The following is a 22900-nucleotide window of genomic DNA, read 5'->3' as shown; positions in this document are numbered from 1 at the left end:
TTTTAAATCTCATAGCATGGGAGCAGTTTTCCAGCAGTATCTCACCAGGACAGCAGCCCAACTCAGCATCATCTCCCAACATCTCTATATTAAGGGGATTTTTATATCCAAGAATTGACACAGCATTTTATGCTGTCAATTTAGTCAATTACTAAAATATCATCTCTCTTTCTAAAGATACAATTTTTCATGAAATAAAAACTCCTGCCATACAATTTTGCTCTGTTTTCTGACTACTGGACTGAGAGAGGTGAATTCACTCTATCAATACAATATTTTATCCACAAAATTTTGAGGACCCAAGAAAAATTTTGACAAGCAATGTGACTCTCAAGAGCCAGAGATCATCCAACATCCAGAGATCATCCAACTAAGTGAAATTTAATTTTATCCTCCATTTGTGAGAAAGTTTACAAACTAAGCTTTTTAAACCATGTAGAAGATTTGGTCTCCGACCTGTTTTCATTGTCTGAGCTAAGGGAAATATGAAAGAAAAGCAATAATTCAAAATGAAAAATGGAGCTGTTTACTTCAAATTCCTCTTTTTAGTAATTACAGCTTTCTTTTTTAACAACTATTAATAACCTTCTTACATATAAAGAAGTACAATCGTTTCCTTTTTAAATAACAGTTTTCAGTGAGGACTTGTGCTCTGAGAATGAGAACTTCACTGTGAAATAAAAAAAAAAAGTATGTCTTCAGACTGTTGAAAGAGATTCTCTTTGCTTATCACAGCCTATACAAAGAAAGGTGATTTTCCATGTTTTATTAACAATGCAAAATTATTTACTTTTTGGAAGAAGAGCTACAACTTGAAAATATTATTGACTACAGGAAGCAAATCGAGAGTCACTGTTCCTTAATACATGCAGCAAACCAGGCTGTGTGACATTTTCTTGAAGGCTATTTCCTTTTTAAAATACATATAAGGCAGTGAAAAGTACAACTGTGGCTGAATGAGCTGGTTTGTATTACAAACTGGAAAAAAAAAAAGCACATGCAAGCCAGCATTTCACACACAGAAGTGCCCTGGGAAATCGAAATCATTGTATTGACCTGTACTTTTTCCCTCCCATGGTGGGTGTGACAGTGTATTCACGTCTATGTTTCTTTTTTTTTTTCCTATATCACCCAGACCCACGGAATTAGTCAGCTCCTCTGAAGGCAAACACCCATTATCAAGCTCTCACAGCCACCTGCTCTCCAGCAATGCCTCCAGACTTTGACACCAACATGAGGTTCAAGTTCTCGATCCTGGCACTTCTTCTTGAAGCGATCATCATTGTTTTGTTTGGGATATTTGTGGATTATGACACAGCTCCTCTTCATGAACATTTATACCCATGTAAGTATTTCTGTTTAAGATTTATAGTAGCTGGAATTTCTTTAAACTGATCCTAAGTAAGATTTCTGAATCACTTATGAGACCTACCTACTGATAAAGTTGGAAAAGAAAATTGTGTTTTGGGGCAAACAAATTTTTCTGAGGTATGAAAGCAGCGGACTTCAAAGACAAATCCAAGCTGAGGACATATAAAATTCTGCAAGTACCTCACTGCTGAGAAGTTTACTGTTCTGTGAGAGAAGAGCCTGGGAAATAGTTCTAGTGTTTGCACAGCAAGTTAAGACTTGGAGAACTATGTATTGCTTTGAAAGATTCCAGCATTTTCCAGAGACAGATAGGGGTGTTTCTTGCCAGACCTTCTATCCTGATTACTGTATTAAATAATTAAAATTAATAGAATGTTTCGTTACTAGCATCCAGGTTTTGAAAGGCTGTCCTATGAGAACACGGAAATTGGGCTACATATGCATCACTGTTATAAAATGTTTGTAGAAGCTGGACTCCAGAAAGGGCCATAGTTTTTTTGACGAGGTGGATAACCTCCTGCTATCTTCCAAAGCAGTGTCTCTGTTAAGCAGTAATGGTTTAGCCTGAAAATGTTTCTGTTGAATTGTTGCTCTGAAATACTTGTTGAAGGTTAGAAAAAGCTTTTGGCCTGAGAAGTAGTTACTCACTTCTCTCACCCCCTCTTCCTCATGCAAAGAATAGACTATTGTGAATAAATAGAAAACCAAGTTTGCAGAGATGCAAACTGTGTTTTCCTGGCAGTACTGAAGGTTTGTTTTTCGTTTTCTTGGCTCTGAGGCCTCAAAGACTTGTAGCCCTGACTGCAGTGCGCTTATGAGGATGACAGGGTACAGAACTCCCTGCCTGTGGGTAGCACCTGTGTAATTTTGAATGTATCCCTCTTTTTCTCTCATTCTAACTGTCCTTTCAGTGGCTGTTACAGGAGAATGTGATCTCAGGGTCAAGTAGTCTTGTGTATTCTCACAGAGAGCATTGTCTGGGTCAGAGAACAGCAAAGGCAGGGCATTGTTCAGCTCCAGATGGAAGCCAGCTGATTAACCTCAGGGGCTAATTACTCACTTTTAGGTTAGCTTCACTGAGATGTGGCAGTATCCCTGAGATATGGTAACTTAGGCTGTGCCAGAGCCCACTCTCTTTGTGACACAGCTTAGCCATGTCAATGATGTTCATAGAGCTGAAGGAAAGTTTGGGTTGGAAGGGACCTTAAAGGTCACCTCTTTCCAAAGCCCTGCCATGGGCAGGAATGCCTTCCAATAGACCAGGATGCTCCAAGCCATGTCCAAACTGGCTTTAAAAACTTTCAGGGGTGGGGCAGCCACAGCTTCTCTGGGCAGCCTCAGCAGATTACCAGAACCTCAGCCCTCTCACAGCAAAGAATTTATTCTTAATATTCAATCTAAATCTCTCATTTTTTAAATTTAAAACTGCTCCCTCTTGTCCTATCATTATCTGCCCATTCAATAAGTCACTCTTCCACTTTTTTATAAGCCCCCTATAAGTGCTAGAAGGCGCTTTAAGGTCTCCCCAGGCTGAACAAATGCAGCTCTCTTAGCTGGTATCATATTAAACCATCCCAATTGTATTGAACTATCCAAGTTCCTAAATTAGGTGCCCTTATCTAGACAGTGTATTGGGAATTACTCTTGGTTCACTATGGAGGTGATAGTTTGGTCTAGACAAAAGCTGTGCAAAAAAACCCACACTAATAACTTGGCAGCACAGAAAATTGTACTAACACTACAATATAGATCTTTAAATGTAACTTACCCAGTTAGAGATCACCTATGCTTATTTCTTCACTATTATCAGTGTCTAAAAAGTGTTGGAGGAGTTTCCTGTTGTCTCCCATGCCTCCTGCACAGGCAGTGTATGACTCTGTTATTCCTGCACACTTGTCCCTCAGCTGCCCACACTATTGACCTCTGAGCAACCTTCTAGAATGCTTTGGGCTCATGCAAACCAGCCCCTTGACCTCCTCCTAGGCAGGGCTCCAGGCATAGCATGGATAAGGGACTGCTCTTAAGGTGGAAACAGTGTTTTAAGAGAGAAGAACTTGTACTTCTTTAGGCCAGGCTGCTCAGATTACCAGTAGAGACATGAATTAAGCCAACACCGATATCATGCTGAACTTTTAGATGCTGACCTGACAGAGGTCATTCCCAATAAAGAATGGGAATAAAAGCAGATTTTCACAACACCTGTATTTTCCCTTTTAGGACCCCTTACTCTCAAATTTACCTGTATGAAGTGCAACAAAAGCACAGTTTGCCTAAGGACTTGGCAGAAATTTAATGCTGTGGTTGTATAGGTGTATTAGTAAATATCTTGAGCCAGGACTCCCCCTGAGTCCCCAAAATGATGGGTTCAAACTGCTTCCCACGCTATGCTTTAGGATGTTAACCCATCTCTACCTCAGAGATTTAGTTGTTTCATCTAAGAGCTAATTTATATTCTCAGGACTGCAGTGCAGGGCCTGATTTTGTATGCCTTAGACACCTCAGCACCATGACTGCAAGCTGCTTCAGTGGTTTTGAACAGAAGAGAAATTAAAATAATAGTGGAGGATCAGCATAGCTTTGCACTCAGGTAAGGAAGGCGAAGCTGACATCATTCCCAAAGCATAGCTTTGCATTACATCTCTTTCTGGTGATGCCAGTACAGGCACGTCAAATTGGATGGACAATTTCAGGTGTGTTGTGCCACTGTAATGGGAGAACAAGGGGGTGTGATGGTTCCTAGAGCACTACAAGAGGATTTCTTTAGTATTGCCATCCTGTGTGCATTGTCCTGTGAGCATCCACGACTCATGGCTTAGGAAAACTTATGCATCCCTCTCAGGGTTCTGTGGTCTACAACTTTAGACCATGCAAAATCAGTCTTAGTGTGTGCCACAAGCGTCTTTGTGTCAGACTAGCCACCTTGCAGTGGGCCAGCCTTGCAGAATTCTGGGCAGTGGCTTTGTTCAGGATCCACTGGCACGTTTTTCCCAATCCTTCTTTTCCTGTCTCACAGAATAGAAATGCTATGCTTTGTCAAAAACAGCTGGTTATTGAACCAGTTCCGTTCAAATCATGCTGTTTTCTTCCTCATTTAGAGCCATTCCAGACCTAGTCTTCTTTAAAGTAATGCATGAGAGGTAGTTGGAGGTCAAGGTACAGGCTAAACTAGAAGGAATTTGTCCTCAACACCCACGAATTAACATAGTTTTAACCAGGACATTTAATCATTTGTGTAAATAAGTCCAGAGAGCTTTAAAAAGTCCAGCCTGAAGAGGAAGCAAAAAGGTTGGAGATGTTTGTGAACCACCTGCATTTCTGTAGAATCGTAGAACGGTCTGGGTTGGAAGGGACCTTAAAGCTTTTCATCTCATTCCAAGCCAACCAACGATGCTATTTCTTAAATGCAAAGTAAAGGCTTTTACTGCATATTTCAGTGCTAGGTCAGGGCTGGAAGATGACACTGCAAGTATAAAACAGTTCATTAGGAATCCCCAGTAACTTCTTAGACTTCTGGGCCCTCTTTTGGCTAAGCCTGGTAATGCAAAACTGAGGAATGCTTCAAGTAATGGGAACTGTAACTTCAAGTCAAATATTATACTAACCAGCTCAAGTTTTTCCAACTTATTGGCATGAAATATTTTTTTAATGGTGTCATTGTACTGGAGGTTCTTAATAACAGTAGAATTGGACAAAAAGTTGCAACTACAGGACTCAAACCTGTCTGGTTTAGAGTCAATTAAATCACATAAGGCTTAAAAGTAAAAAGTATATTTTAAAATATCAAGTATCCATGTTATGGTGACAGATTCAGTTTGGATTAAAAGAATTAAAAAGAAAATTAAAAGTAATAACTTAAAAAAGTAGAAAAAGAACTCGCCATATTTTAACAAAATTCGTATTTCGAAAAAAAATCAAATATTTGAATGAAGACTAATTGTATGCTGATTATTTATATTAATTTTTTAGTTTAAACTTTGTCTTAAAATTAATTTTTCTTTTATCCATGTACAAAGATCAATGTCTTGTACAGTAATTTTTAGGGATGACAAGCATTCCTTTGCACTGGGACACCTAACACTCACCCAAACAAATCCCATGCACAATTTCTGAGTTAGCCAGAACACACTGGCTCCAACCACCTTTATTGAAAAGGAAACATAACTTTTCTGTAAGGATGTGAAGCTGTGGGCATGTTCCAGGCAGCTTCACAAAGAGAGTTCAGTGCCAGACACATTAAATTTATGAGTATAGAGATCCAGTGGTTTTCCATAATGATATAGGCATCAATATAATCAATAATTAGTGTGGCATTTTCCAGACACTCAAGTCTTCAACTGGTAGACTGGTCATGAAGTGGGAAGAATGGAACGCATCCATGACTGGAGTTTGGAACTCTTTTCTATTCACTCCTCCTTTGTCCCTGGCTTTTTACCCTTCACAGTCTCTCTTCACAGTCACTACATAGATGTGTTTTCCCTTCAGACTTTCAGGATGTCCATGTGATGATATTTGTTGGATTTGGTTTCCTGATGACCTTTCTGAAGAAATATGGATTCAGTAGTGTTGGTTTCAACATGCTCATTGCTGCCTTTGGTCTCCAGTGGGGAATTTTGATGCAAGGATTTTGGCACATGAATGAAGGGAAGATTATTGTTGACATCAAAAGGTATATGTGAATTTACAAAACTTGATATTTCTATGCCTAAAGATATCAGGAGAAGCCATAAGCCACAACATCTATGGGGTCAGACTTTACCTAAGTTTCATTAAGCCTTATTGTCCACCTCTCCACATCCTTCTGCCCTTCACCTCTGACGGGGCCACTCCTGGTGCACTGGGCCAAGGCAACCAAAGCTTGTGATGAAATGTGAGGTGCTATATTATGTGTGGGAGGTGTGGGTCCTGTAGAGAGATTGCTTTGAATCTCTGAAGCTGTGGAAGCTGGAAGATTTCCAGCAGTAGCACAGCACGTCCTGCATCCAGCAGGCACGGAAGGATCTCTTTCTGTGACACATGGGAGCACAGATGAAAGGCTGGAGAAGCATGTCTATCCACTCATGAGGTTTTCTTTTACTTCTTGAGGAATGATTTTCATGAGCGTCATACTCCAGCAGGGTCTGAACACCGATCACAGAATAAGAGACCTCATGGGAAATGTCTCTAAGCACATTTAATGCCCCTCCTATTCACCCATCCTGCCTCTACCAAGGTTTCAGAATGTTTTCCACATCTGCAGTTCTGTTTTCCAAGACAACTTGTAGGCAATTTTGAAAGGAACAGCATCCAAACATTACTGAGGGGAAAGCAGGAGCAATATAAGTAGCTCCCTAATGGTTACAGGCAGGCATGTGTAGAGGGACCCACAGGTTAGTGCCTCTCTGTGCTCCACGTTTTTGATGAATTTGAGGTTTTATTTACCTTTGCTATTCCCCAAAATATACTAACACTGCTCCTGCCTGACAGCTCACGCAAAGATGATGCACAGAGACAGAAACTTGTGCAAGGCTTCCGGGATTACATAAAGCATCTGACCAAAGAGCTCGCTGTCATCTTTGAAGCCTAGGTGGCAGTCAGGGATGGAAATTGAGGGGCTGGAGCATGTCCAGAGAAGGACAAAGGAGATGGGGAAGGGTCTGGGGCACAAGTCTGATGAGGAGCAGCTGAGGGAGCTGGAGGGGCTCAGCCTGGAGAAAGGGGGGGTCAAGGGGGACCTTCTGGCTCTGCACAACTCCCTGACAGGAGCGTGCAGCCAGATAGGGATTGGGCTCTGCTCCCAAAAAACAAGCAACAGGACAAGAAGAAATGGCCTGAAGGGACAAGAAGAAATCACACCAGGGGAGGTTTAGATTGGATATTAGGAAAAATGTCTTCACAGAAAGGGTGGTCAAGCATTGGAACAGGCTGCCCAGGGAAGCTGTGGAGTCACCATCCCTGGAAGTGATTAAAAAAACATGCAGATATGGCACTGGGGGTCATGGTTTAGTGGTGGATTTGGCAGTGCTGGGTGAACAGTTGGATTCAATGGTCTTAGAGATCTTTTCCAACCTAAGTGATTCTGTGATTCCATGATATCCCTGCATGTCCCACCACACTTCTCATCTGCCTTTTCACTATAATTTCAACCAGTTAAACACATGGATGGTATAAGTGGGAGGAAACCTTCTACACTTACTCTTCAGTAGCTGGTAAGATCCCTACAAGATCTGTCTGGAAAGCTTTGATTTAATTTTTGTCCACAAAGAGGAGATTGATAATTTTGTATCTGAAGAGTTAAAGCTCTATTATTTTAATGATATCATTTTAATGGCACATTGGATATTACAGCTTTCAAACTAATTTTGGTTTTGTTCATGTGTTTTGTTTTGGTTTTTTTCTTTTTCTTAACTTCAGCATGATAAATGCAGACTTCAGTACAGCAACTGCTTTGATTTCATTTGGAGCACTCCTGGGGAAAACAAGTCCCGTTCAGATGCTGATCCTGACACTTCTGGAGATCACCATCTTTGCATGCAATGAACATCTAGTTACTGAAGTATTAGAGGTACAACTATTTAGCAATCACTCTTTTCTCTTTATAACAAATGCTTTCACTTTGTAATACTTCCAGTTTGCATATGCTAAGCTCTAGGTTCTACCATAGAAAATAAACCATTAAATCCTCCAGACTTCTTGTGCATCAGACCCCTGTCTTTCTGCTGTATAAAATCTGTGGCATGATTTTGGGTCCCTATTGCAGGCCACAGATGTTGGAGCTTCGATGACTATCCATGCTTTTGGAGCTTATTTTGGTCTGGCTGCAGCTTTCATCTTGTACCGTCCTGGTCTGACAAGAAAACATGAAAATGATGAATCCACCTATCATTCAGACATGTTTGCCATGATTGGTAAGTGAAGTAACATCGAGTGCTGATCAGCTGTTCATTCCTCTTCCATCTCTATTTTTTACTGATTACCTATTATTATGCTACATCCATTTTCCTAAGTACACTTCTGCAGGCAAATTCCTTTTAGTCTGATGCATGCACCGTGTTTTCAGTGGCGTACATATTTTTACAGTTTTTCCGTGGTTCAAAGAAAAGAAACATCAAATTAAAGATGCGTTTTCTTTGTGCATTAGTGCTGACTTTCTTTCTGTTAAATCTTCTGCCTTTCTGTAAATTTCCAAAGGAATTGGCCATAATTAAAAGGATTGAGCTGTGCCTGTCATGGTAATGAATGTTGGAAACTATATATCTACCTGTCCATGAGAACTGTTCATAGACCAATTCACCAGCTAAAACTTTCAGTTTTATTGATAGATGATAAAGGATTTGCATGTGAACTGTGTTGCCTATGCCTCCTATTCGGGCTGGGGTTTCAGAGTGGTGGTGAGCTCTGTCAGTCAGTCAGGCATGACAAGGGGTCATTAAAGCCTTCTAGCAAAATTTGACAGAGACCATGTGTCAAAATCCCAGCTGCCACTGTCAAAAACTTCTGCATATTCTATTATTTCTTCCAGAATTTTGGCTATTCCCTGTTTCTTATTAATCACTGCCCTCATTTCTTGTAGCTCACTCTGTTGTGTTGGCACTTGTAACTAAACAGCTTTTGCTTTGTTTTGACTTCTATTCATCCAGGTACCCTGTTCCTTTGGCTTTTTTGGCCCAGTTTCAACTCTGCCATTGCAACTGGTGTGAAAGCCCGGCCAACAGCCATTATCAACACTTACTACTCCTTGGCTGCCTGTACCATCGTAACATTTGCCCTCTCCAGCTTGGTGGATAAAAGAGGCAAATTCAGTATGGTAAGAATCACATCTTAACCCCCGTTAAATTGAGTCAACCCTCTGTAATAAGGATGACTAGGCAGATTCCCAGTGTCTATCTATCTGTCCAGGCTATCTGGAGCCTTTGCTCATACTAGAGCTATTACACTTGTAAAAGCTATAGGGTCTGATGAGACGTGGCTGAGGGAGCTGGGGGGACTCAGTCTGGAGAAAAGGAGGCTCCGGAAGGATCTTCTCACTCTCTAAAACTCCCTGAGTGAGGAGGATGGAACCAGTGGGGGTTGTTCCCTTCTTAAAATAACAAGTGGCAGGATGAGAGAAAACAGCCTCAAGTTGCATCAGGGCAGGTTTAGACTGGATATTAGGGGAAATTTCTTCACAGAAAGGGTTGGAAAGCAGTGTAGTAGACTGTCCAGGGAACATGGTGGTGATGCTGGTTTGATGGTTGGACTTACTAATCTTAAAGGTCTCTTCCAGCCTTAGTGATTCTGTGATGATTCTCTCTTGTCCACAGAACCTGCTGGACCATAGCAACATTAGTCCAGTGTTCAGGCGGACTTTTGGATCTTATTCCAAAGGTGGTCCCACGTGAGCTTCCTTATTACAAGAGCCAAAATAGGTCTCTCAAGGCAATGACTTGTTCCCTGGCAATCTCACAGTGCAGCTGCACAGCAGGCAAAACCAAACCAGCTTGGGGCTGCCAGGCTGACAACCTTCCACCTCCTTGCCCTCAAATCCAGCCCTGTTTTCACCCACTTCTTTCCAGCTGCTGCAGTCATTTGTCTGAGCCCAGCATGTGCAAGAGAGCCTTCAGATGCACTCAGCCCTAAAACAAACATCTGTTCCTCATGTGTCACCTCCTCCTCTATGTCTCCTTTGTAGGTTCTCGTTCAAAATGCCACCCTGGCAGGAGGAGTAGCAGTGGGTACCTGTGCTGACCTGGAAATCCACCCTTTTTCTGCCATGTTCATTGGGGTCATTGCTGGAATTGTATCTGTCCTTGGATTCCAGTTCCTGACTGTAAGTATTGGGGACCCAGCTCTGCTCCCATTTCTTGTTTCTCTCTGGCTTTCCTGGAGCTCCCTTGGTTTGCTACAAAGGGAGGATAGATACAGTAAACTCCAGGTAATGGTGACTTTTAATAATCATTTGATTCTTGTACTTCTGCTCTTTCTCAATCTAGAGGTCATGAAAGACTATAAACTCACTATAAACTTCCTATTTCCCCTCATTGCAGCCTGTGTTGGCATCCAAGCTGAAAATTCAGGACACTTGTGGAGTTCATAATTTACATGGTTTACCTGGAATTCTGGGAGGTATTGCTGGCATCATAGTAACTGCGGCAAAAAGGGAAATTAGGTGAGTTATATAGAGAAGAGAGAGAGAAGTTTTTTTATTTTTTGAATGTCTATCCTAATTTGCTACCTTCTTTGGATCTAATTATGATCTTTTTTCAGATCTTTGATTTGATGTCAGGCATTGTTTTCTCATTTAATTTGGATTCTTCTGGATCTCCTGCCTTTAACACGCTGTTTAAATGACAAGCTTCTTACAGATTAAAAGCTCAACTAAAAATAAATAAATTAAAACATCATAAAGAAGCAGTACACTGGACCATTCAAACATAGAAAAATCTTTATTACGACTCTACAATTACACTGCTGGTAATTGTAAGAATTCCAAAAAAAAAAGCAAAGTGGTTTTTTTCCACTATCTCATAAAACTCCAAAAAAGATGAAATGCTGGTCTTTTTGACAACAGGGAGTATTCTTTAATGGCTTGCGGGACGTTAATAACCTTCTCAAAGAACTTCTTTTCATCTGTAGCCTAAAACAAAGCTAAATTAAAGTCATGAGTTCTGCCTTGTACGTAGCAATGGCAGGATTTGTTGGACTCGATGATCTAGGAGATCTTTTCCAACCTTAAAGACTCTAAGATATTTTCCTATGAGTCACCTTGTCCAGCATGCAGCAAGTACTACGTCATAAGACTGATCATCAGTCTCAAAGTGTAACAGTTTTTTGATAGGCAATGTTTTGGTTTTCTACCCTTTTCAGGAATGGTCACTTGCTTACTCCTAGCATGCAGGCTGCTGCCCTGGGCAGTACACTTGGAATTGCACTGGTGGGAGGAGCACTGACAGGTCAGTATGATGCATATAGTGACTAAAAACACCTGTGAATTTAGAGGTTTCTCCATGAAGAACTTAAATGTATCAACAATTTCATGTGAATAATACAAAATTGAAATAATGGGTGATGGCATGATGGCAGAAACTCAAATATGGAAAAGTAGTTTTCCAATGTTTTTGTCTTCAAATGAAGTTCAGGTTCATCAGGAAGAATTTCTTCATTGAAAGGGTTGTCAGGCGCTGGAAGAGGCTTCCCAGGGAGGTGGTGGAGTCCCCATCCCTGGAGGTGTCCAAGGAACGACTGGATGTGGCACTCAGTGCTCTGGTCAGGTTGACAAGATGGTGCTTGGTCTAGGATTGGACCTAATGATCTTGGAGGTCTTTTCCAACCTACATGTTTCCATGATTCTGTGATTCTAGATATTTTACTGAATGCATGCTCCAAAGATGCTGAGTTTTATATTTATAGGAATAATAAGGCGTTGTTCTGGATGAAATTCTTCTCTAGATTCCGACACTTAAAATTCTGAACAGAAAATAGCTTGAGATCAAGACATACTCGATGAGGTGTCACATGTTTCCATGTGTTTGTGAATACTTACAAACAAACAAGCAAAAAAATCAGGCTGAAATAGAAAATTTTGGTCTGAAGTCTGGTCAATTAAAAACAAGCTCTTATTTATGCTCTTATTTATGTTTATATGAAGAAATCTGCATCACCTCTCAGAATGAATGACCTAATGCCCCAGAATGGTTGGGCATTTCTGTAGATGAGGAAATGAATTAGAAAACTTAGCTGGCTGCCCAGGGAACATCTGAGGGACATTTATTTGGTCATTTTCTTCATTTTTTTGACCTCTGATGCTGGTTTTCCTGCAGGTGCTATTCTAAAGCTGCCCTTCTTGGGACAAGTATCTGACCAGAACTGCTTTGATGACTCTGTTTATTGGGAGGTAAGACACAACCTCAGTTCATTTTCGTTATGTTGGAGAATGTACAGACACTGCAGCCCCACTCTCCTGGCCTTTGTGGTTTGCACACATGAGTCAGAAAATCTGCCTCTTCAAAATTCAAAAATGCTGCTCTACCTCAGGCTGTGAAATTATCAAGGCCACCTCCAGGATCTTTTTTGGACTTCTTAGGTAATCATGCCTTTTTCATTGGACTCACCTTGAACAAAAAGCAGAAAGAGAGACAACAAATTGGTATCACAGTAGAGGCTTTTGTCTCTCTCTTACATGCTCACTGTATCAGGTATCCTCTTCCTTATCAGAGACTGATGACATTTTCTTAATTTAGGCAACCTGAATTTTATCCTTTATGCCAGAACAAACCCAAAAAACAAGGCAAGAAGCCTATATGATATACATTCCTTGTAAATAAAATGTGAAGTCAAAAGGAAATTTTATTAGTTTTTTTAATGAATTAAACTCCTTCTTCTATGAATAAAATCCTGAGCTCATCCCTCAGTATCCAGAATTGATGGTCCATGTCAGGCTGTGTCCATGATAATAAACAGATATATAATAGAATATATATAGAATATATATATATATATATATAAATAGAATTACATTCTCAGCACATTTTAGTCTACATTTATGGCAAAAGCAAGTCTACATCTCCTTAACTGAACTCTTCTTTGTTTTTCATGGCAGGTTCCAGAGGAGGAGACAGTACCCGAAATTCACTCCAGCCACCATGACGAGCAGAGCAGACTTGAAGTTGCCATGTAGAAAAATAGTTAATCTGCAATATTTGTCCTAATGATGCTCTTTCATGTTTCTAATGCTAAGAAACAATGAAAAAACACCCAAGTATTGTCCCAACCACGCCAGGTTTTTAAGATAGGGCTATAGATAGCTATATTTTTGTAAGAGAAAACAAGCTTGATTTTAAACTGCTTAGTCATTATGCCAAGCTCAGGTGAATAAATTAGGTCCTTCTAATATATTTGTTCATCAGAAAAAGACATCCCAAACTGCTCTTTGAAATTATATATATTTTATCTTTTGTTGTCACTGACAACAATATAGTTGTTGTAATAAACTTTGGATTTCAAGGTTATTACAGGATAATATACTTCATTGCAAGATTTCTGAGTTACATCCTTCAGCTGTATAGGGGTAATCAAGAAGAAATGAATTGATATTTCTTATTTGAACTTGAACAAACTTTTCACCAGAGCATCCCAGATTAACTTTTTTAGAAAGCGTGTTGTCTTGTTCTCTGACAGAGGAGAAAATGTGCTGGATTTTGAAGTCTGATTATAACAGGAAGCAAAATGTTGAAATAATTCTCATGGAAAAGCACAGAATACAGTGACTGATAAGGCAATATGAGAGGCAATATGAGTATCAAGACTCATTGTTAACATGTTTATTGAAAGGGAGAAGAAAGTGAAATTGTAAAAAAACTTCATTATTGCTATAGATCTATTTATTTATTCTCATAGATTCAGTTAGTTTCAAGGACACAATAAGGGAACTGAGTAGGAGCTATGAAAACCAGGTGATTGCATAATAGGTCTTATTCTATTCAACAGTAATAAGTGGATTGCAGCAGTGTTAATGTCAATAAATAGAACCTGAACTAAAACCAACTCCAGAAAAACACGGATTGTTTGGAACTGATTGGAAAGAAACTACATTCAACCTACAAAAGACTCGGCAGAGAACTTCCATGGGGTGAGTCACTGACTCTGAAGTCACTGTCTCCTAGAAGAAATGAAAGCAGAAGGAAGAAAATTGTAGCTAAAGTAAATTAACTCTACCTAAGAAGTGATGTCAGTGGCTGCTCCGTTCAGAGACAAAAATTGAAGTAGCTGAAGGAACTCCATGAGGTGCCTTCATGCACGGGATATTCCACTGAGAGACAATGGATGGAAAGTGGAAATCAAACGGAACATGGAGCCTCAATCCATCATTCACAGAAAAGCTACTGCTGATGTCAGACCAAAGTGGGTGAACTTTCAAGATTTTTTCTATTTTAGGATCTTATTTCAAGCCTTACTTATCAGACTTAAGGGGGAAACTCCTCTCATATAAAATAGCACATATTTTCAGTTCTGCTGCAGTATTTTTCCTTGAAAATCTTTAGAAAGATACTAGGCAGGGATGTCCCATATGTTATACCCACTGTATACTGCTACATATGTCAGACTTCTATCCATGAATAAAAATACATTTGTTGTATCACACTTTAGTTCAGATAAGCTCTTTTGCAGATGTGCAATGACTGACTCTCTTCTACCTTGTTGGCTGTAAGACGTCCTTTATCCTCTCAAAGCTTTCACACATTCATTTTTGTAAAAAAACTGAGGAGACATTTAACAATGTAAATATCACATTTGTAAAGATTTTAGAAGTATTTTGTGCATGATTTACAAAGTGTTGAAGTACTTGAAAAAGATTCCATCTGTGGACAGCCTGTAAAAATCTTATCCTCAATACATGAATTTCACCCCTCAAATTCCTACTTGGAGATTCAGGCAGTCTTTCATTCACCTTGAATGGGTGAGGTAATTTCACTAGTTTTGCATGCTGACCACAGAGGAATACTTGAGTGAGGAAGTACAACTCACTGTCAGTAAATCTTTCAGAATTGTAGAATCCTTAAGGTTGGAAAATACTCCCAAAATCATCAAGTCCGACCTTGGATGGATTATCATCATGGCCAGTAAACCACATTGAGAAGTGCTGTGTCTACTCACTTCTTGAACACTTCCAGGGATGGTGACTCCCCTGCTTCCCTGGAGGAATTATTCCAATGTTTAACCACTCTTCCAGTGAAGAATTTTTTCCTAACATCCAACCTGAACCTTCCCTGGTGAATGATAACTTCAATAATTACATTTAGAGTTGTTGTTTTTTTTTAATCAAAAAGGGAAAAAATGAACTATACAGATTTTTTCTCCAGTTCTGCTTATAATCTTTCCATAGTAAGTCATACCTTCATCCTCCAAGTACCCATTATTGGCTTCTTTTTTAGCAGATTCCTCCCCCAGAGAAATCAGTCCCTTAGGTTCACTCAAAATACAGAGTAGGGAGATGAATACTTTTGTTTAATCAGAGCTTTACATGTTACTTTCTTTTCCATGTGACTGTGCCCTTGAAGTGTACGATTTGTTTTTCCAAAAGTATTTTACCCTAATTGCTCACCTCCACATTGCAAATGCCAGTGGCATTTGGTTCGCTGGCTTAGGGTATTGTCTCTGGTTGGTTATCTCCCAATTAATCAAAGTTTTGAATACCTTGAATCAGCAGAGCTTCACTAGTAATTAGTTACAACTTCTGTGTAATATATGACTGGACACTTAAAAGACTTAAGCTTAAAATATTTTACTAAGTCTTTTGTTCCATGAGGAAGCCTTACACTGGCAGGAAAGGAAAGAAAGGAGTTAAGCAAGACACAGAGGGGAGGATGAGCTTAGAGGATGGGACTGAAAAGTAAACAAAAGTTAAAGTACAACTATTCTAAATTTGAGGTTCAAGATCATCAGCATTTTTTTTTCTGTCTCATAAAAGACTGGCAATGTTTTATCCCTTCCAATAATTGCTCAACACTGTTTCTGTCTTACCTTTGTTCTCACTTTGACTTGTTTCTACATTAAAAAAGCTTAAATAAGGTATTGTGGTTTGTTGGGGTTTATTTAAATGGATAAAAACTTTAATGATATCTTCTTTAACTAACCAAAGGTCAAGCTTACTGTCAGCCCTTTTCAGAACACCAGCGGGTGACCATAGCTTTGAAGGCTGTCTTACAGTTCTTCAGTCCTACCTCTGTCAGAGCAGTATCTTTGTATTTCATTACTGAAAAGAAAATTTATTTGAAAGCCATTGGCTCAATATTTGCTTACAAAATTCCTTCTAACATTTGTGTTCAAATCTGCTACTGAATAAATGCATAAATTGAATGACCAAATGACCAACTGGATTTGTTTGACATTTCTTGGGGATGTCTTCTTTCTCTCCTACTGGGATCAACCTTTTCAAAAAGTATGTTAGCAAACTATGTCTCCTCTTGCCAATGGAGAGCTCTTCCTGTTCATCTCAAGCCTGCTGCAAAATGTTCACCTTTCAGCCTCCTCTCAGTTCCTTGCTATTAGTTAAATTCCAGATATATGTGGAAAACTCGACATTTTCAGTGCCTTTTTACCCACTCTGGGAAGGTGAAGTAGAATCAGGCCAACTGGAACATAGTTGGACACTGGCCCTGGACTTTTCCCAGGACACTTTCCAGGTAGGTGAAATGTCCTGGTCCCTCCTTCAGAGCCCCTGGGGACAGCAGCAGGCTCACAGTGAGCCAATCCAAGAGCAGCTTGGAGCCCCCCCTCCCAGGCTCCCAGCCATGTGCCAGGGCTCTTTTTCTCTAGATCTCTGCACCCCCATTCCCTGGGGAATTCCCCCATTCCCTCCTCTCCTCTGCCTCTGATCACGTCTCTGCAGGGATCCTGACACTTTCGGGAGAGAAGGACAAGGGGCTCAGCCTTGAGGCATTTCACACAACCTTCAGGTTCTGGCCTCAAGGCCACATGCAATTTAGTGTTCTAGATTTCTACTAGAAAACTCTTCCAAACACTGTTCTGTGGGCTGTGACTCAACTTTTCTGTTCAGCCTTCCCCTTGGCTTCTTCTTTCAACACCTCCTTCTCTGCTGTTCACTCTCTTAGACTCTGAGACACCTGAGTCAGGCTTTACCTCAGCCCCCTATCCTCAGCCAACAGAGGACATCTTTTCCCAGTGCTGTGTCCAGTTCCGGCATGCCCAGTACCAAAGAGATATGGACAGACTGGAGAGATATGGACAGACTGGAGCGAAGGGCCACAGAGATTCTGGAGGGACTGAACATCTCTTATATGAGGAAACACAGAGAGGTGGGAGTTTAGCCTAGAGGAGAGAAGGCTCAGGGGGATCTTACCAGTATAAACACCTGGGGGAAGGATCAAATAAGCCAGAGCCAGACTCTTCTCAGTGTGGGCCAAGTGCCAGGACCAGAGGCCATGGACACACACTGAAACACAGGAGGTTCTCTCTGAACATCAGGAAAGACCTCTACTGTGAGAGTGACTAAGCACTGGGACAGGTTGCCCAGGAGTTTGTGGAGTCTTCCTCCTTAGGATCATATAATTATTTAGGTCCTTGGAGATACTCAAAACCTGTCTGGGCACAGCCTAGGGCAACTGCCTCTTGGTGGCCCAGCATGAGCAGAAGGCTGGAGCAGATGAATTCCAGAGACCCCTCCAAACTCAATCATTCCGTGATTCTGTGACTTGAAATTCCCAATGAATTCAATGGAATCAAAGTTATGGCACCCCTAAACACTTAAAAAAAAATTAAATCTGTGTGCAGTACTCCCCTGGGCAATGGAATTTTGATTTCTCAAGGGTATCAAGGATATCTGTACTAATGACAAAAACATGATTAATCAGTAACCAGGACAGCGTGCAGAATTTATGGCTTTCATAGCAAATGTCAGGTTAATGACCTGAAATTATTTATGTTCTTGGACTTTCACACTTGCCCTGTCACCTACACTCCCACCCAGTCACACACTGGTTAGCAAATATTTATCTGCTCCTGTACCCTTCTGAGGATTCATTAGGAAGGACAGGGGAAGAGAACAAGTCACCAACTGCAAGTAAAACATACCCTTCACTAGAAAAGAGGTTTATGGACTAACACAAGGGTGTCTCGAGCGAAATTCTTGCAGGAGGACAGAGACCCAGAGTCCACATTTTCTCTTCTCTCTTCTGTGGCAAATACTTGGCTGAATAGAGATGGACTGGAAGAGCAGCAATTCCATTGTTTTTGTGTTCATCCTGGCTCTTCTATCCATTTTTAAAACAACAGGTTTGTGGAACAGCAGCACTTCCACCGTTTTAGTGCTGATCCTGGCTTTTCTATCCATTTTGAAAACAGCAGGTTTCTGGAACAACCAAGGACAGAATTTTCCTCCAGGACCAAGACCATTACCTATAATTGGAAATATTCTTTTGTTTGATTTGAAGAGACCCTACAGGACTTATCTACAGGTACTCATTTTCTTTTCTATTGGTTCTGTCACTGAGCCCCATAGTCCAAGACGTCAGAGAGTTTCTCCTATTGCACCTGATGTATTTTATCCATGGATGAGCCTTTAGCAAGGGACAGGAGATGGTTATTTGAGCAGAAAATGTTGAATGCAGCATGTTTTTTTTGCTGTAATACTTTCTCAATGCATCTAGGTTTCAGCCTTCAACGACTCTCAAATTAATAGCAAGTGCCCACCTTATTTTTGCGGTAATTCTGAGAAAAAGGCAACTGAAGAGGGAACAATTTTGATAGGTGGTCGAAGTCCTGCCTTCCACTGATTGATGCGCCTGGAGCTGTGACTAAAGCATCTTGCCTGCACTGATTTATCTACGTTCTCATCTCTCTTTCCTCTTTTCTTCCCAAAAGCTGAAGATATAACTATATACTCTTAATATTCACAGCCAATCTTTGCCAAAATAATAAATCTTTCTCTTTACTTCTAGTGCTTTGAGTCAGAAGAATTCTATGAACCTGCTCCTTCCTTAGTGTTTCTTCTGCTTAGACATTAAAATTACACATCCTCCTTGCTGATGATTTTGAAAGGGACATTTCCACCTGTATGGATGCTGCATCCACAAATCAAAAGATTGCTTAGATGAAATATCTGGAATATCACCAACACAGCCCAATCACGTTGACAAAAGCAAGTTCCACTTGTTTTCAGGCCAACAGAACCAACATATGTCTGCTCTAATTCAGTGATTCCACTCTAATGCTGGAGGTCGATTCTCTGATTTGAGCCTAATTCAGATATGGGTCACTGCTCCTGTTATTTCAGCTGGCTGTACTTGCTTACCACTTGGTGAACATTTGGCATCTTGATGCTAAACATAGTTGCCTTCTGTTTCTCTCTGCAAATGGACTAGAAAATAAGTGCAGTCAGGAAAACCCCTGCCAGTTGTCAGGAGAACCAGGAACACTGAGTTGCACAAAAATAAATCTACCTGTACCAGCTAAAAAGGTACCACATTGTCTCTGAGACAGATTCATGCTGGATGTAGTCATGTATAAAAAGTTTGAATTTACCTAATGCTGAATCCTAGCCCGGAAACAAACTGGGTTTCTTTTATATATTAATGATAGCAGAGGTTTGAACAGGTTTAGCCTGTAAACAAAAGGAACACAATAGTATAGAGGTAAGTGTGAAGACATGAGTCAAAAATTGAATTTACAAGGGTTTCTGAGGGAAGACAGAGCTGTCAGTGCAATCTTTTGCTGACTTGGTGTTTCAGCTGATGTCACTTCTGCTCAGTTTAGCACAAGTGGACTCCTCTCCCAGCTGTACCATTTAGTCATCCATCACAATGTGCACATTACCATTGTTTAAATCAAGTGTCTTTCCCTGTAGTCAGGAAAATATCTAATATGTTAGTAACCCAGAGGCAGGACTGGAAAATAAGCAGCACTGGAAAGGGTGATGAATTTCTTTGTAAGCTGTAAAAGTTGTAAATCACTGTTCTCTTCTCCTAATAGCTGTCCAAAAAATATGGTCCAGTCTTCAGTGTTCAGATGGGACACAGGAAAATTGTAGTGATTTCTGGGTATGAGACAGTGAAGGAAGCTCTCGTAAACCAGGCAGATGCATTTGCAGAGAGACCTAAAGTCCCAGTCTTTGAAGATTTGACCAAGGGAAACGGTAAGTTGGTCTTATTTTTCCTTATCAGCTTGACCTACTCAGTTTTTTTCCTGTAGACAAAGCAGGAGCTGGGACAATACTTTGGATCAGAGATCACAAAAAGCATTGGAAATAGGGAGACATTTCATTGATTTCACCACGTTTATTCAACTTTGAAACTACTGACAGTGGCAACAAGACAACCATAACTCTAAGAATAACCACAGGAACAGATAATGGATAGTGACACACTTCCAGGATGTACAACAGGGCATCCATGCCAGAGAAGCATTTCTAGGTCTCATGATATGGCTCTGGACTTGCGGTTTTTTGGCTTATCCATAGAACCACCCTTTCTGAAATTATTATTCTACTGTTGTTCATCATTTCAAGTGGTGAATAGTGCTTTTAAACTCAGAATGTGACAACAGATAGCATGTAACACATAGAGAACTGGAGATTTATTTTTAAAAGGGAAATACTGTCTACTGAGCTGGGTTTCAAAGTAAGAATTTCAGACCCAAACCTCATTCTAATTTAGCATGAGAGTTTCAAATTTGTATCTCTAAAGATCCTTGGACAAATTCAGGAATAATTCTGTGAAAAATGTTAACAGCTGTATCTTTTGATCATATTATTGCATAGAAGCTTACTTTTCATTGTAGTTTTTTATTTGAAAAAAAACCCCATAGCTGAAGTCATCTGTTAAATGGTATAACAATTTCAGTAAAAAAAAGGTGATAGTGGAGGTTTTAAGACTTCATATAAATTTTAAAGACATTTGTGCCTACTTAAGTTTTTCCTGCAGTCACCAGAGATCTCTGTTCGATTCCACTTCCAAGCTATGGTGACCAGCGGTCCAAACTTGAATTTCCAATGCCCACTTTCTTTCAGTGACAAGTGTCTTTTAGGACATATATTCTTCTTAAGATTTGATTAAATAAATCTTAGATAGGTTATCCTTTGCTTGTGTAATAACCCTATTTCTGAGGATTAAAAGTACTTAAGGCACAGTGGTGTTTTTCCTCATCCAGATGCAATTTAACTTGTTTTAATAGTGACTGCTACTAAACAGCTCCATTCTATGCCTACAAAATTATTTAAAATCTTCTGCCACCCTGAAATGTTCTCTTGGTCTCAGGGGTTATTTTTGCTCGTGGTGAAAACTGGAAGGTGATGAGAAGATTTACCCTCACAACCTTACGAGACTTTGGGATGGGCAAAAAGGTCATTGAGGATCGAATCGTGGAGGAGTATGGGCACCTGGCGGACACCATCGCCTCACAGGAAGGTGGGTGGATTATTCCTTCTTCAAGCCTGTAGAATCACAGAATGGTTTGGGTTGGAAGAGACCTTAAAGACCTTCTCATTCCAACCCCTTCCCATGGCCAGGGACACCGTCCCTTAGACCAGGCTGCTCCAAGCCCTGTCCAACCTGGCCTTGGACATTTCCTGGGATGGGGCAGCCACAGCTTCTCTGGGCAACCTGTGCCAGGGCCTCACTACCTTTAAGGTTTTGTCCAAATACGCAGAGGTTTTTTGAGCCTTCTCAAGTTCCGACCTTTTTACAAAATTTACTTCAGTTTGACGAATTTGGCTCCTCTGGCATTTCTGTGTCTTGGTATGGTATTCTGACATTGGAAAATAATAACAGCAGTCAATCATAACAAAAAAAATCAATATTTAATATTAAATTTACATTTACAAATTACACCTCTTGCCACAATGTAATATATTCTCTTGTTCTTTGTCTAGGAAAGCCCTTCGATGCCAGCAAAATAATTAATGCAGCAGTTGCTAATATAATTGTGGCAATGTTGCTTGGAAAACGATTTGACTATAAAGACTCCAGATTTGTGAGACTTCTACATCTGACCAATGAAAGCATGAGGCTTGCTGGGAAACCTTTGGTTACGGTAATGATTCACATGTTTATGTTGCTGCTCCACTGGATGCCACAGGAAAAGAGCAATACTGGTAGTCAGTTTCTTTTATTAAACAGGAAAATCTGAGACTTCGAGGGATAATAGGTTGACAAAGCACTTTCTTGGACAAAAAAAGCTTGAGAGACAGTCTGGGAATCATGAAGTCAACAATCAAACCCCCAGTCTCTCAAAAACATATTTATGATATAGTTTGAAGAGTGATAATGAGTAAAAAAATACCTTCTGATACTTGTATGCAATGCTGTCACACATTGGATTGATTTATGTTCCTCTAGGCTTTGAAAAAAAAAAGAAAAAATGTTAGTGGAAGAGCTGACTAAAACAATCATAAAAGTTGCTGGCCAACATTTCCATCTCCCTGGTGGCAACTTGAAGCTGTTTGAACCTGACACCTACACTGCTCCTGAAAAATAGTGATTTGGGGTGGGGTTTTTAAATCTATTCAGTGGTCCTTGATGAATTTTCTACCATGAATTCATCCAGTCACTTTTTCATGTTCTATAGAACAAAATATGAATCTTAAGTTTTTGACTTTGTATCTGCAAAATAGACCAAATGTTGCTAATTTGTTTCTGTAGTATTTTCAGAGCTCTGGCTGATAAATTCTCTCTCATAACTTCCACTCTTGTAGATGTACAATATCTTCCCATACCTTGGATTCTTCCTAAGGGCTAACAAGCCTCTCCTCCGAAACAGAGATGAATTCCAGGATTATGTACGAGTTACTTTTGTAGAACATCTCAAAAACCTGGACAAAAATGACCAAAGAAGTTTAATTGATGCTTTCCTGGTTAAACAGCAGGAGGTAACTGAATCTTTTCTTGTTGATTCCAAATTTTATGGCTCTATGAAGACATTTACAATTACCTTTCAGTTCTTACAGTTACAGCTAAATTTCTTTAGGGAAGCTGAGAAAACACATATAACAAATTGGCAGAGTTGAACAGATACTTCATGCTGTTGAAGTTCCAGCCTCTTTTAATCAGCAAACATTTATCCT

General features: G+C 40.1%; 2 protein-coding genes across 2 annotated transcripts in view; both read left to right on the top strand.

The window, feature by feature from the left end:
* Positions 1-1209: 1209 nt before the first annotated feature.
* RHAG (Rh associated glycoprotein) lies at positions 1210-16193 on the top strand. The gene is made up of 10 exons (XM_010393197.4): positions 1210-1345; positions 5854-6037; positions 7762-7912; positions 8108-8255; positions 8988-9154; positions 10019-10156; positions 10374-10495; positions 11194-11279; positions 12147-12220; positions 12926-16193. Exons 1-10 carry the CDS (start codon positions 1210-1212, stop codon positions 13001-13003), a joined length of 1284 nt encoding a protein of 427 aa, XP_010391499.1. The 3' UTR covers positions 13004-16193.
* A 1851-nt stretch (positions 16194-18044) lies between these two features.
* LOC104685371 (cytochrome P450 2K1-like) overlaps positions 18045-22900 on the top strand; it is an 8177-nt gene continuing 3321 nt past the window's right edge. Inside the window, exons 1-5 of the mRNA XM_010393198.4 lie at positions 18045-18299; positions 19813-19975; positions 21096-21245; positions 21710-21870; positions 22532-22705. Of these exons, the coding sequence (XP_010391500.1) occupies positions 18045-18299; positions 19813-19975; positions 21096-21245; positions 21710-21870; positions 22532-22705 (903 nt within the window). The remainder of the gene's footprint in view (positions 18300-19812; positions 19976-21095; positions 21246-21709; positions 21871-22531; positions 22706-22900) is intronic.

Source organism: Corvus cornix, chromosome 3 (assembly GCF_000738735.6).
Source record: "Corvus cornix cornix isolate S_Up_H32 chromosome 3, ASM73873v5, whole genome shotgun sequence".
NCBI lineage: Eukaryota > Metazoa > Chordata > Aves > Passeriformes > Corvidae > Corvus > Corvus cornix.
This window is presented reverse-complemented; position numbering and strand designations above follow the sequence as displayed.